The 15,390-nt window shown below is 41.5% G+C and overlaps 1 protein-coding gene across 1 annotated transcript; it reads left to right on the forward strand.

Annotated features, from left to right (window-relative positions):
* Positions 1 to 4,062: 4,062 nt before the first annotated feature.
* Positions 4,063 to 4,560, forward strand: LOC138870729 (extensin-like). Its single transcript, XM_070148563.1, has one exon. It carries the CDS (start codon positions 4,063 to 4,065, stop codon positions 4,558 to 4,560), a length of 498 nt encoding a protein of 165 aa, XP_070004664.1.
* Positions 4,561 to 15,390: the final 10,830 nt, after the last annotated feature.

Genomic DNA, 15,390 nt, shown 5'->3' on the forward strand with positions numbered 1-15,390 from the left:
TGCTAAATATTACCGCTTTGATATTGTCTGAACTGTATATAAACTGTGCCGACACCCTTCTCTCTTCACCTCCGGGGATGTGCTTACTGGTTGAGACTCCCTATTCTGTTAGTGTCATACCTTGAAATAAGAAAGAGGCCGGATAAGTTACGAAGCCGGATGGCCTTTTGGTTCCCGGTAAGTTGCCCCCTCCTCGACTCGAGTTGTCCGCTCGGGTACACAGTCTAGAACACTGACCCAGGTTTCGAACATAGAATAACATGACTTCATGCCGGATCCCTAGTAGGAACGCTTATTTGCATCACGTTGCATTTGACTTAGGGGACTCAACACAGGGGTTGGGTCCGTCTAGGACTAGCAACCTTAAAATAAAAAGACCATCCTGATGCATCTTACTTGCTCTGTACATATATTTGTTTCGAACCTGCATGTTGACCGGTTTCAGAATCTCGGGGATGTTGGAAAATTGAAAAAAAAGGAAAAAAAGAGAAAAAAAATATATCAGTTAGGGAGTTAATTGATTATCAATGACCAATTACTGGCGAAACTCTGCCGAAATTTTGAAAAAAAAAGAAAGAAAAATGTTTTATTTTGTTTTACTAAAAAAAAAAGCAAAGAAAAATAGAAAAAGAGTTTTTTTTAAAATCGGTTGTTGAAAAAGAAAAGGATAAAAATAGTCTTTGTTTTAGTTCAAAAAACATAAGTTGTTTCATTATTTGTTGGAAAAAAAAGGGAAAAAGAGTCTTTTATTTTTAGTTTGGAAAAATAGGTTGTTTTATTGTCTGTGAAAAATGAAAAAAAAAAAAAAGAGTCTGTTATTTTTAGCTTGGAAAAATAGACTGTTTTATTTGTTGGAAAAAAAAGGAGAGTCTCGTTTCTAAAAATAGTTTTTATTCGCTTATGAAATGCCAAAAATGAATGGGAAAGAGTCATGTTTTAAAATAGTTCGGTTAATTTGCCCGAACTACGCATGGTTTGATTCTCACAGGGCGTGAGATACGTAGGCAACCCTCATCGGGTCCAACTCTCCTTTGCAAAAATAACCAAAAATATCAAAATTTTAATTTTTTAATAAATCAGGTAATGTCGTTTTTGTCAACAATAGCCAAATGTCCCCAAACGGAGCGTCGAAAGGCTGACTTTGCATAAAACAGCCACCTTTGGCCGTATTTCGATTTTTGACCCTCACAGCATTAAAATCTTCGCCCTCAGGCATTGAAAGGCCGTGTCGCAATATCGGGTCTTGTATCTAAAAAAAAATTAGAATTAAGAATTGAGTTTTTTTTACATGAAGTATAGGGGTAATTTTGAGTCAATAATATAAGTAGTTATTTCTTGGAGTAAAATAACAGTTATCCTTTTGTTTGCTTAAACACTTTAATAAATGTGCAGGATGAGCACGATGATAAACGAGCCTTTTTCAATAATGACCAAAATCCCTTTTGAGCTGCAATTGTGGTGGAATGATCTGGGTAACGAAGGGCAAGACGAAGTGAGAAAATATTTGAAAGACCTTCCTGATTTATTAAACATTCAGCCTCGGGGGGATATAATCAGGGCATTGGTCGCTCATTGGGATGCAGCACATAATGTGTTTCATTTTTCAGACTTCGAACTCACCCCAACGTTAGAAGAAATAGCGGGGTACATTGGAAGTGACCAAGCTCCGTTGAGATTCAAATACTTGGTTGCTCCTAGAGCCATTACCATACACCGATTCTTGGATTCCTTGAAAATACCCCGAACAATTCATCATCCAGATTTTGCAAGGGTTTCTGCAGTTTCCGCTTCATGTATGATAGATATGGCCATGTAGGCGGGTTCAATAATCCAGACTTTAAGCTGTGCAGCAAAAATAGCCGACAAAAATGGGAGGACCACAGACGAGTGGCATTTATGATAGCTTTTTTGGGTCTCGTAATATTCCCAAGGAAAGATGGAAATATTGATTTGAAAATAGCAGGCATCGTCAGTACTTTGCAAACCATGGGGAAAAGCACTTTAGCACCTATGATTGTGGCTGATATCTTCAGAGCTCTCACTGCGTGCAAAGCTGGGGGCAAATTTTTTGAAGGATGTAACTTATTGTTAGAAATGTGGATGATTGAGCATTTGTGCCCACGCTCTCAGATATTGAGTTATGGTTCGGCTGAGAAAACTTGTATAGGGGAATTTTGTACGAGAATCAAAGGGGTTGGTCTACCTGAAGGAGTCACAGCTTGGGCATTATTATTTCGGAACCTCGAGGCTAGCCAGATACAGTGGGTGCTTGGATGGTTGTCTGTCGAGGAAGTCATATATATGCCAGCAGCCCGACCGCATTTTTTGTTAATGGGACTCAAAAGCATACAACCTTATGCACCATATCGGGTTCTGAGGCAACTCGGTAGATATCAAGTAATACCGAGAGATGAAGATTTAAGTACCCAAGTGATCGAAATTAGTCCTGACGGTCGATTCCCCGAGGAAGAGGTTCGTCAAATTTGGAGTGAGTGTCAATATCTGATGGCAAACACTTGTGTGTCTGATAGGGTCAGAGGGGAAATTGCTCCAGGGTATCACGAATGGTTCAGAGGTGACGTGGCATATGGAAGACCGGCTAAAAGACCTCATCTCGAAGATTTCGCCAAGTCGTCCCAAGAGCAGTGGGATTGGTTAGCAAAGGAAGAAAGCTATCGGGTTGAGATTGGTAAATTAAAGCAACAAGTCGAGAGTCTGAAATTCGAGAGCAGTGTACAGGTTGCCGAGGATCAAGGTGAAAAGAATAGACTAGCCAGAGAAAATGACGCTCTTAAAGCCCAAGTCCGACAGTTGAAGATAACCATCGATAAGCAACCGAGGAGCCGATCCGATGAACAATTGGTAAAAAGATTGGAAAGCGAAGTCAGAGAATGGCGGGATGAGCTAGGAAAAGCTGAAAATGTCATGGCAGAACTCAAAGCACAATGGGCGACAAGAACCGAAGAGCGTCGCCAATACTTGAATCAGTTGAAGAGGGACCATGAGAAAATTGTTGCCAATTTAAAGAGAAAAGTAGTTGCCCTTGAAGGTAGAGCGGTTAGGCAGGCTAGAGACTTCGAAACTGAGAGCGGACATTGTTACAACTTGTTAGCCCAAATGGAGGCAGAAGTGCAACAGCTGCAAGACCAGCACTTGCAAGACTCCCGAGCTTTAAAGACGTGCAGCGATCAGATAAGACGCTTGCTCATAGAAAAGAAGCAAACAAAAGACAGGATTAGAGCCATTGCTCATGCTATTGTCAGGAGATGCCAGGTTTGTGAAGATATGACCCGTACCACTTTTATCTCAGCAGTAATGATCTATGTGAAGCAAACCATGAATGAGTTAGAGCAGCTTGAAAGGGATTTGGATCCTAGACCCGCAGCGAGGCCGAACGACGCCCCGCGGACACCTAAGTTTGAAGCACTAGAATATGCATAGTCCGTGTCTGTAAATGTTTACCATTTCGAGTCAGTCTTTTGTATGTCCGTCACCTCCCTGAGTTGAGTAGGTTTGCAGGTTTAGAGTTTTTGGTTTGATGACAGATTGCATTTGTTAGTTTCTTTCCAAAACAAAAGATGTCAAGTTTGTAAGAATCTGTTTATTAATGAAAGTTGAGAACTTTTATTTTCAACCTTATTTTACGAACTACGCTTGGTCTGATTCGTGCGTGGTCACGATACGTAGGCAATCTCCATAGGATTCGACCATAACCAAAAGAAAAACAAACAAATAGAAGGAAAACTGAAAAGAAAAAAAATGAAAGAGTGCGAAAACAAAGGGGAAGAAAGAAAAAGCGGAAAAACAAGAGAGGGATAAGGAAAAGAGAAGAAAAACGAAACAAGAAGTAAAATGACCGGGATGACGCATGCAATCAAGCAAACGCATAGTAGAAAGGATTAACTGTATAAGTGCATTCATGCCAACGTGTGGTTATTAAATCTGTTAAGACTAATCGCTAACAAAGTGGTTGTCTAAATGTGTTAGTCCAGGCAGGTGGTTAGTTGATTGGCAATTCTGGCAACTCATCCATACAACACCCGGTCAAAAGATAAAGTAAAAATGACAGGGCAGGATTCGGAAATCAGCATCGTAGATCCTTCGAACGAGGCCGAGGTAACAGATGTGGGTGCTATGAAAGAAGAGATGAGGAAATTAAAGGCACAAATGGCTGAAATGCATCGGGCATGGTCGCAAGGACACCCAGCACCACTATATCCTGCCAACCCATCTTACATCCCACCCCTGACTCAAGCTCAGGAGCCTACCACTCCCCACGCGTCTTCAGCTTTCCCTTATCAGGCCCAGGGTTATGGTACTACATCATACGCTCCCCCAGCTCCACCCTCTAAACAGAACCTTCCACCACCCATGGTTCCCGTCTTTGTGGCACCGCCCCCAGCTCCACTACATAGATCATCTAGTGAGACGCTATTCCAAACTCATGACACCCAATATTACCCTCCTGAACCCACCTTTAAAGTACCTGAACCATATACCTACTCTCCCCATTTTGAAATCCCGGGAGAAGTTGAGAAACCGGTTAAGAATGCGGAGTAAGAGGAGGTGATTCGTAAAGTCAAAAGCCTGGAGCAATCCTTCAGGAACATGCATGGCTTAGGAAACCAAGTTAGCGTCGCATACAAAGATTTGTGCCCTTTTCCTGATGTACAGTTGCCTGCGGGATTTAAAATGCCAAAGTTTGACTTGTATGAGGGGCACGGTGACCCAGTAGCCCATCTTCGTGGTTTCTGTAGCAAAATGAGAGGTGTCGGGGGAAAGGATGAGTGTTGATAGCATATTTCGGTCAAAGCCTGAGCGGGTCAGCACTAGAATGGTACACGAGGCAGGACCCCGACCGATGGTATACATGGGATGATTTGGCCCAGGCATTTATTGGCCATTTTCAATATAACCTCGAGATAGTACCCGATCGTCTGTCATTGTTAAAATTGGAAAAGAAGCCTGGAGAAAGTTTTAGAGAATTTGGTTTCCGCTGGAGGGAACAAGCTGCAAGGGTTGACCCTCCCATGAGGGAGAGTGAGATGGTAGATTATTTCTTGCAAACATTGGAACCTACCTATTTTGGTCATCTAGTGACATTTGTCGGAAAGTCATTTAATGAAGTGGTAAAGATGGGAGCCATGATTGAAGAAGGGTTGAAATCTAACAAAATTTTGAGCTACTCGGCGTTGAAAGCAACCACCCAAGCCATCCAAAGCGGCACTGGTGGTGTGCTAGGGAAAAAGAAGAAAGAAGAAGTTGTCGCAGTTGAAGCTAATGTTTGGTCCAGGCACAATAACCACCCACACTACTACAACCAACCCAGACCCCACCACCCAAACTATCAATATACCCCATACGGTTCAACGCAACATTATTATCCACCACCAGAACCACACTTTTCTATTCACCACGCCTAGACCTACACTCAGCCCCCAGTGCACTCACAATGGCGTGCACTGAACCCCCAAAACACACATCCACCCTCACAAAACACCTATCCACCTCCCAGGGCTAACAGACCAGGAACCAACTTCCGCCCAAACCAAGCTTTTAGAAATGAGAAGGCCCCAAACAGAAAAACGTTTACTCCATTGGGAGAATCCTACTCTTCTCTTTTCCACCGATTGAAACAGTTGGGGATGTTGGCCCCAGTTGAATCCAAAGCACCAAACCCTCTTCCCATAAACTTGGATCACTCTGTTAGTTGCGAGTATTGCTCAGGGATGCCGGGGCACGACACTGAAAAGTGCTGGAAATTGAAAAACGCAATCCAAGAGCTCATTGATAATCGCCGTATTGAGGTACAGGCTCCAGAGGCCCCAAACATCAATCAAAATCCGTTGCCAGCACATTATGAGGCCAATATGATTGAACTGATACATAGGGGGGCAGAGCCTAAGAAACCTTCGCAGGTGGTGATGATGATTCGTCCTACGGAGACTAAGGAAAAAAAGTTGAGTGCAAGGCCAGGGGTTCAGTTAAAAGCAATAAAAGACAAGCCAGTGTTAGTAATGGGGAAAGTACTGTTTGTATCGGAGAAAAAGCAGGAGCCAGTCAAGATAGTGGTACCAGGGTCAGTATCGACGTCCGTGGTGTTTGTGAAGGGAGCTTATGTAGAACCGGTTGTCATAAAACCGGTAGTCCAGTTACTCGTGGTTGATAGCAAAGCCGTACCGTGGAAGTATGACAAGGTAGTGGTGACATACAAAGGAAAGGAGATTGAGGAAGAGAGTTGTGAAGCACAAGGACTAACCCGGTCGGGACGTTGCTTCGCTCCTGAGGAGTTGAGAAAGGCTAAAGGCGCAAAAGACAATCCAGTGCCAGTTAAAAAAGCTGTAACGGAAGAAGAGGCAGAAGAGTTTCTGAAAAGGATGAAGGTACAAGATTATTCCATTGTTGAACAACTGAGAAAAACACCAGCCCAAATCTCGCTGCTGTCGTTGTTACTTCACTCTGAGGAGCATTGCCGAGCTTTGATGAAGATATTGAATGAGGCTCATGTGCCTGACAAAATTTCAGTAACCATTTAGAGACAATTGCCAACAAAATCTTTGAAGTGACCAGGGTAACATTTTCTGGCTCTTTTATGGATTGTTATGCGGGTTATCATCAGATTCTAATGGACAAGGAAGATGCGGAAAAGACGGCATTCATCACTCCGTGGGGAACATATTGTTATCGAGTCATGCCCTTTGGTTTGAAAAACGCTGGGGCAACTTATATGAGGGCCATGACAACCATATTCCATGATATGATACATAAGGAAATCGAGGTATACGTGGATGATGTGATCGTGAAGTCTAGACAACAATCCGACCATGTCAGGGATTTGAGAAAATTCTTTCAAAGGCTTCGCAGGTATAATCTTAAGCTCAATCCTGCGAAATGTGCTTTTGGGGTGCCATCGGGGAAGTTGTTGGGATTTGTAGTCAGCCGAAGGGGTATTGAATTAGACCCGTCAAAGATCAAAGCTATTCAGGAGTTGCCACCGCCAAAAAACAAAATCGAGGTGATGAGTTTGTTGGGACGATTGAACTATATCAGCAGATTCATTGCTCAGCTCACGGCAACGTGTGAACCAATTTTCAAGTTATTGAAAAAAGATGCCGCGGTCAAATGGACTGAGGAATGTCAGGAGGCTTTTGATACGATAAAGGAGTATTTGTCAAACCCACCTGTGTTGGTCCCGCCAGAACCAGGGAGACCTTTGATTTTATATCTGACAGTTGTGGACAGTTCATTCGGCTGTGTACTGGGACAGCATGATGTTACGGGCAGAGAGGAGCAGGCTATCTACTATCTCAGTAAGAAGTTCACATCTTACGAGGTCAAGTATACGCATATGGAAAGGACATGTTGTGCCCTAACTTGGGTAGCACAGAAATTGAAGCATTACTTGTCATCCTACACTACTTACCTTATATCTCGTCTGGACCCGCTGAAGTATATTTTTCAGAAACCCATGCCCACAGGAAGGCTTGCAAAGTGGAAGATCTTACTTACAAAATTCGACATTGTCTATGTGACACGGACTGCCATGAAAGCACAGGCATTAGCCGATCACTTGGCGGAGAATCCCGTTGATGAAGATTATGAGCCTTTGAAAACCTATTTCCCTGACGAAGAGGTGATGCACATTGATGAATTAGAACAAGCCGAGAAGTCTGGATGGAAACTTTTCTTTGATGGGGCTGCAAATATGAAGGGCGTGGGGATAGGAGCAGTACTTATTTCGGAGACATGTCAGCATTACCCCGTTACAGCTCGGCTTCATTTCTACTGTACAAATAACATGGCAGAATACGAGGCGTGTATATTGGGATTGAGATTAGATGTGGATATGGGTGTACGGGAAGTCTTGGTCATGGGTGACTCGGACCTACTAGTACACCAGATTCAAGGGGAATGGGAAACACGGGACTTGAAACTTATACCGTATCGGTAGTGCCTGCATGAGCTTTGCCAGCGTTTTCAGTCCATAGAATTCAGGCATATTTCAAGGGTTCATAATGAGGTTGCTGACGCTTTGGCTACTTTGGCGTCAATGTTGCACCATCCAGATAAGGCTTACGTTGATCCGTTGCAGATTCAGGTCCGCGATCAGCATGCTTACTGTAATGTGATAGAAGAGGAAATCGATGGAGAGTCGTGGTTCCATGACATCAAAGAGTACATCAAAGCAGGAATATATCCAACGCAGGCCACCGGCGATCAGAAAAGAACAATTCGACGGTTTGCAAGTGGGTTCTTCTTTAGTGGAGGGGTACTGTACAAAAGAACGCCAGATCTCGGGTTGTTGAGATGTATAGATGCACGGCAGGCCACAACTATCATGACTGAGGTGCATTCTAGAGTTTGTGGACCGCATATGAGTGGGTATGTTCTAGCAAAGAAGATTCTCCGAGCAGGATATTATTGGCTCGCGATGGAGCAGGACTGTATCAATTTTGTGCGCAAGTGTCATCAATGCCAAGTGCATGGAGATTTGATTCACTCTCCGCCGTCAGAGTTACATACGATGTCCGCACCATGGCCTTTTGTGGCGTGGGGCATGGATGTCATTGGGCCAATTGATCCAGCAGCATCAAATGGGCACAGGTTTATCTTGGTAGCTATAGATTATTTTACCAAATGGGTGGAAGCTAAGACATTCAAGTCTGTGACCAAGAAGGCTGTAGTTGATTTTGTGCATGCAAATATCGTTTGTCGGTTTGGGATTCCAAAGGTAATCATCACAGACAATGGGGCTAATCTAAATAGTCATCTGATGAAAGAGACATGCGAGCAGTTTAAGATTACTCACAGACATTCAACTCCATACCGTCCCAAGGCAAATGGTGCGGTTGAAGCGGCCAACAAGAATATAAAGAAAATACTCCGGAAGATGGTTGAAGGATCCAGACAATGGCACGAGAAATTGCCTTTTGCATTGTTAGGATATCGCACCACTGTGCGTACTTCAGTAGGGGCGACTCCTTACTCATTGGTATATGGTACCGAGGCAGTAATACCCACAAAAGTAGAAATCCCATCTCTGCGAATCATTGCAGAGGCTGAGATCGATGATGATGAATGGGTGAAAAGCCGTCTTGAGCAGTTGAGTTTGATCGACGAGAAAAGATTAGCATCAGTGTGTCATGGCCAACTGTACCAACGAAGAATGGCAAAAGCATACAACAAGATAGTATGTCCGAGGAAATTTGAAGTCGGGCAATTAGTACTGAGGCGGATCTTGCCTCATTGGGCTGAAGCAAAAGGAAAATTCGCCCCAAACTGGCAGGGACCATTTGTAGTAACCAGAGTGTTGTCTAACGGAGCATTGTATCTGACCGATGTAGAAGGAAAATGTGTAGAAATGGCCATCAATTCGGATGCGGTCAAAAGATATTATGTATGATTTCCTTATCAATTCTGAACGCGTTTGTTTGTATTTGGCATATCGTAAAATTTGAAATGACGAAGGCGTTTTGTTCTGCTATCTAAACACGTTACCCTTTTGTCAACCTCGTTGAGCCTTATTTGTTTTCCTTCATACCCCTCTTTCGGAATCAATGACACTATCAAAGAACACAGGTGCCGAACATAAGGAAAAGGAAACAAAAGAGGAATAAAAGCAAGGGAAAAAGAAAAGAAAAGAAAAGAAAGAAGAAGAAAAATAAATAAATATATAGAAAAAAAAAAAGAAGAAGAAAAATAGAAGAAAAATGAAAGTGAAGGAAAAGAGAAAGAGAAGGAAAAGAAGAAAAAAAAACAAAGATAACTATGATACAATGAACTACGTTTGACTTGATCCCGAAAGGGTACGTAGGCAGCCTTACTCTGAGGCTCAGTCATATCAAATAAAATCCTAAAATTCCCAAACAAGAAATTGGGGCAGAAATTGCGAGTGTTATGAAAGATGGATTCCGAAAGTTGTATTTTGAACCCAGTTGAATTGTTTTGAGCCTTTCATACTCTTCTTTCTAACCCAATCCAAAATCCTACATTACGGTCCAAGAAAGACCTTCTGATCAATTTTTGATAAATGCCAAATCGAGCAGGTAGCGGTAATTCGTGACAACGGCCACACTTTGGTTCAAGCAAGAAAGAACGAAAATAAATGAGAGAGTCTTATCGGTGAAAACCCTCACGGGCACCGTAAGGTGACGGGAGCTGAGAGAAAAATAAACGAGAGAGTCTTATGGGTGAAAACCCTCCCGGGCACCTTGAGGCGAAAGTGAGTTGGAAGACAGTTAAAAGGCAAAAGTTTGTTGGTTGAAGAATGTTTCGAGGTACTGTAGGAAAACTAGGAAAGGTCTTGGTAGTTTAAACAATTGACGGAAGTTCTGGGCAACAAAGTATGGCAATTGAAAGTTGGTTATTTGGACAGATGGGGCCGATTAATCCAAAATGCATGTCATGACCATGGGTACCAGTTGTCTCGCTCAGATAAGTTTCTTTTCCTTCTCTTCCTAAAAACAGTCATCTGATTTTGGATTCTTCTTATCCTTGATTCAAAAATCGTTGCGTTTCATTTTCTATTAAAGGTCTTCATTTAGCAGAGATATTCCGGTACTAGTTTTGGCCAAAGCAGGCAGAAGGGACTTCAGAGTTCACTACCAGCTTCCGGAATTGTGTAGCACAATGTGGTCAGAGTATGTCAAAACAACGTAATGTAAATGGAGTAGGGGAAGTCACCGAAAGTTGCATAGGTAGAATATTTGGGAAACGTTATGGAAAATATGAAGGTTCAGGCAAAAGGACCGAAAAGATAAGACAACAGTATGGGTACAAAAGCATTCAGATGGTTAGAAATTGGGGAAATCAATGAAGGTTCCACCGGGAAATGATTGGGAAATATCGTGGGAAGGGCAAAGCTACAAAAAGTCAGAAAGTAAAACAACAACAGGGGGTAAAATACTCAGGGCGCTGGATGTTGGGAAATTTAAAAGTTGGTCAGACAGTCAACACAAAGCATTGCAGGGGAAGGATTTTCCAGCAAAAATGCCATCAACTAACCACCATTTTAAACTAATGAAGTTTTCTTTGATTGCAACAGGGGCAGAAAGTCAGTTATTGAAAGGGAATGGCAAAGTGCGGTTTGACTGAATACAAGATAACCTTGAAGTGCATAAGGGGAATCAAATTGGATCACAAAGTTAGCATAGTTAAAACAAGGGTAAGATGTCAGGACCTTCCTGGATAATAGGATGTAGTTCAGATACCCGGAAGTCAGGAGTCCGCCTGGAAAACAGAGACATGTCTTTTGAAATTTAATAATCAGGATGTCCGCCTGGAGAATAGAGACATGTATTTGTGACTTTAGCAATCAGGAGTCCGCCTGGAGAACATAGACATGTATTTTTGAAATTTAACAATCAGGAGTCCGCCTGGAGAACAGAGACATGTATTTTTAAAATTTAACAATCAGGAGTCCGCCTGGAGAACAGAGACATGCCTTTCGAAACCTAATAATCAGGATGTCCGCCTGGAGAATAGAGACATGTATTTGGGATTTTAGCAGTCAGGAGTCCGCCTGGAAAACAGAGACATGTATTTTTGAAACTTAACAATCAGGAGCCCGCCTGAATAACAGAGGTGATACATTCAATTTCAAGTTTCGGAAGTCAGGAGTACGCCTGGAGAATAGAGACATACAATTCAAGTTTCAGCAGTCAGGAGCCCGCCTGAAGAACAGAGGTATTACAATCCAAGTTTTAGTTTTCAGTTAATTTCTTTGTCTATTTTGAAGTCAGGATGTCCGCCTGAAGAACAGAGACATGTATTTTTGAACTTTAGCAGTCAGGAGTCCGCCTGAAGAATAAAGACAAACAGTTTAAATTTAGCAATCAGGAGCCCGCCTGGATAACAGAGGAATACATTAGAGTTCAGGATTACTCAAGTTCAGCAGTTTGGAGAGAGAGGAGAACATATCAGTTAACCAGTTGAAATAGCAGCACGAAGTTTTTAGCGAGGCAACACAAGACAATGAGGCAACAAGGCAACACAAGACAACAAGGCAACAAGAAAGTACAAGAGCAAGTTGGAAGAATCTAGATAGGACTTTTGTAATTCATAGTTCATAGCTTAGTCTAATTTCTTCTATTTTTACACGGTGTAATAAGGGAGGTCAGCAGCAACAGCACTCGCAGTGAAATCACAGCTCCCGGTAGTCCCAGCTACCAGTCATTCCTGAACTACATTGACTTGATTCCTGTTTAGCCCAGGATATGTAGGCAACCTCCGAAGCAGGATGCGGTCAAGCTTTTCAAAATGCTTCATACGGAATTTTTGAACAGGCAAAAATCGCTCGTATTTGCTCACTTGTCTTTGCCCGGAAACCTTTCGTGTTTCCGAGCAAAGAGGGACAGCTGTGAGCACGTGATTTTTGCCCTATATATGAATAATTTTTCTCTTTATTTTTACCAGTTTTTGTGCATCTTGGTGTTATTTCCTGATAATTGTTGCATTTTATTTGCACATGTTAATTTTTATAAAATACAAAAATATGCATTTTTGGCATTTAGGCTTTAGTTTTATATTTTAGTAGCCATTAGGTTTAAGTTGTTTAGAACAAAACATGAGAAATCACAAAGATCGTTCACTTTTGCATTTGTCATGAAATATTTTTTTTTTTTTTACTTAAAACAATTTTTAGGAATTAATTAATCTTTGTTTCGGAATAATTTCATGTTAGTTTTACACTTTTAAAAAAATTAAAAAATTAGGAAAATTGTAAAAACGGAAAAAAGAAGAAAAAAAAAAGAAAAAAAAACAAACAACAAAAAGGAAATAAATACATAATGGAATTAAGCTTGTTTAAGACCCGGAAGTTGGGCCAAAGGCACCAAACGTTCAGGCCCAAAACGCCTCAAATTCCTTAAATCAAATCCAGCCCAAATCCCCCAACCCAGTCCGGTTCATAACAAATCCAAACGACGTCGTTTCGAGGCCCTTGAATCAAGACCGTTGGATCTCATCCATCCAACGGTCCGGAACTAACGAGGTTTCAAATATATATATGTCCGAATCAGACCCCCTACCCCCATTTACGTCGTCTTCCCCACCCCACCCTTTCTCGCCTAACCCTAATCCGCGCCGCCCTAAAAAACCTTGCCGGCGGTGAACGTGACTTACCCCGTTCACCCTGAAAATAACACCATGGGTTCCCCTCACCTTCCTCTTGCTACTACACTCATTGGTTTGCCTCGAATAGGGCCTGAACTCTTCGAATCTCGATTTGAAGTTTTCCGGCCAGTTGATAGTTTGTCCGATTCGGCCCAAATTCACACCCTATAACCCCCAGCCTTTCCTCAACTCCAATCTGTGGTTGTTTCTTCTCGAATCACCCTGAAATGTCCCAAAAATTAGATCTAAGAATCACGACCCAAACTCTAAAATCAAATCCTTCTGATTTCGAACCGTAGCACCCTTAACCATGTGTTCTCGTGTAAGAACACATGATTGGGGATGTTACGCGTCAAAAATCTAAAAGGGTTCGTATGTTCTTGACTGGCCGGAGTTTTTTCTCTGCATTGGTGAGTTGTTCTGTCCTTTCTTTTACTGTTTCTTTACTCGCATGGTTAAAATATTACTTGCAGTCATTGTTTCATTATTGTCTTGTTAATTTTTGGTTTAACTTTGGGTTCTGTTAATTTTTCTAAGTTTGTTAAGTTGATTGAATGATTATAATTTTGGGGATTAATAATTAGTTTAAGTTCTTTTAATGTTATTCATGGTGGCTTAATCACAGTCTATTTTCGTTTTAGCTTATTTGAGTTGGTTAGTTGAACATCATTGAGTTAGTCAGTCTGATTAGCTGGTCTCTGTTTGTTAATTGATTAATTTTAGTTGGTTTCTTATTGTAATTAATTGATTTAGATTGGTTTCATACTGGGTTAAGGTATTGGGTTTAGTTATTAAGGGTAAGGGTAAGGTCAGTGATTCTGAGAGGCTTTCAGGGGTAGTCTGGGTAGGGAAAATGGTAGTTCTGATAAGAATAGTAATATCAAGGTATAAAGAAGGGCAGTATGGGTATTGTAGGGGTAGAGGAATGCTTGAGGACCTTCTAGAAAGGGTTTCAAGTGTAAATTTTAATAAGTACACTGCAGTTACTTGTTTAGCAAGATAAGAATAGAGGGACCAAAATGAAAATAGAAAGGGACTAATTAGAGAAATCAGAACTTAGTTCATTCTTTGGGTTTTTGCCTATAAAAGGGCATTAGATGCCTTGGAAAAGGGGGCTGCTCTCAGATTTTCTACCTTGAGCCTTAAGTTTTAATCTCAGCATTCATTACTTCTGTATTTTAATTGGCATTTCAATTTTAAGTTATTCAGAAAACAAAACATCAAAAAATGGAAATCTGAAACAGTTCCAAAGTTTCATTCTCAGTATTGGGTTTCAGTTGTGAGGGACAGGGGTATGTTAGCCTGATTTGTGGAAATGGGCTTGCATTTCTGATTTTGAAGTAATCTGTCTGTGTCTCTGTGTTGTCACATTGCTGGTTTGCTGCTGCTGTTGTTCAAAATACTTGAACCCTCACCTTTTCTCTATTTCATATTCAAATTTCCAGGTACATTTCCCTGAATCTCAATGGTGTATGTTGAAGTTGAAATGAAGTGTTCCAAGGCTTGCTATTCAATTGAAAGTAGTCTGTCTCTTTAATAATAGCAGTAGTGTACCTCCTTGTTATGTAATTGGCAGAATGTGTATATTGAACTTGTTCATTAGGGTAGATTACATGTTTAGAACTGTTTAATTGGGCATCTGGGTAGTCAAATTCTTGTGTATAATCTGGGGTGAAGTTCTTTGAAAGTGAGCATTGCATGTTTATACGGTTATTTTCTGTTGCATAAGTTTCATGGTATGCTGTTTTAATTTTGGATCTAAAATGAGTTGGGCACAATTTCATGCTAAATCAACTTTGGGCCTAGCGGATGTGAAGGCAGCCCAGACTGTGGTTATACAAGGGATTGAAATAGGGCCCAAGGATTCAATCCCTGGGCTGTGTGAATGCAAGCTCAGTCTTGGGCCTGCCCTGGGCCTGACGCCAATATGCTCTAAAGGGGTTGTGTCTGCAGCCTCGGCTTGGTTGGGCTTCGTGAGCTCAGGGCCCATTTGATTGGTATTTTGTCCGTATTTTCTACTTCAAATTCAACAATTATAGGCCCAATTAATTAAAATCCTTAAGTAGTTAATGACACAATTATTCTATTGTATAGGCTAGGAAATGGTGTTTAGCGAATTTCACCGCATTTCCAAAATAACAATACATTAGAATCTTTAAGCACGCCCTTAATTAAATCACCTTCTTAAACTCGGGTGCGCATTGATGCGACCCAAATCCAAATCTCGATGAAGCAAAAATGTGTCGATAATCGCGGGTTCATTGATTGCAACGTGGT

The sequence above is a fragment of the Nicotiana sylvestris genome, chromosome 6, assembly GCF_000393655.2.
Source record: "Nicotiana sylvestris chromosome 6, ASM39365v2, whole genome shotgun sequence".
Taxonomy (NCBI): Eukaryota; Viridiplantae; Streptophyta; class Magnoliopsida; order Solanales; family Solanaceae; genus Nicotiana; species Nicotiana sylvestris.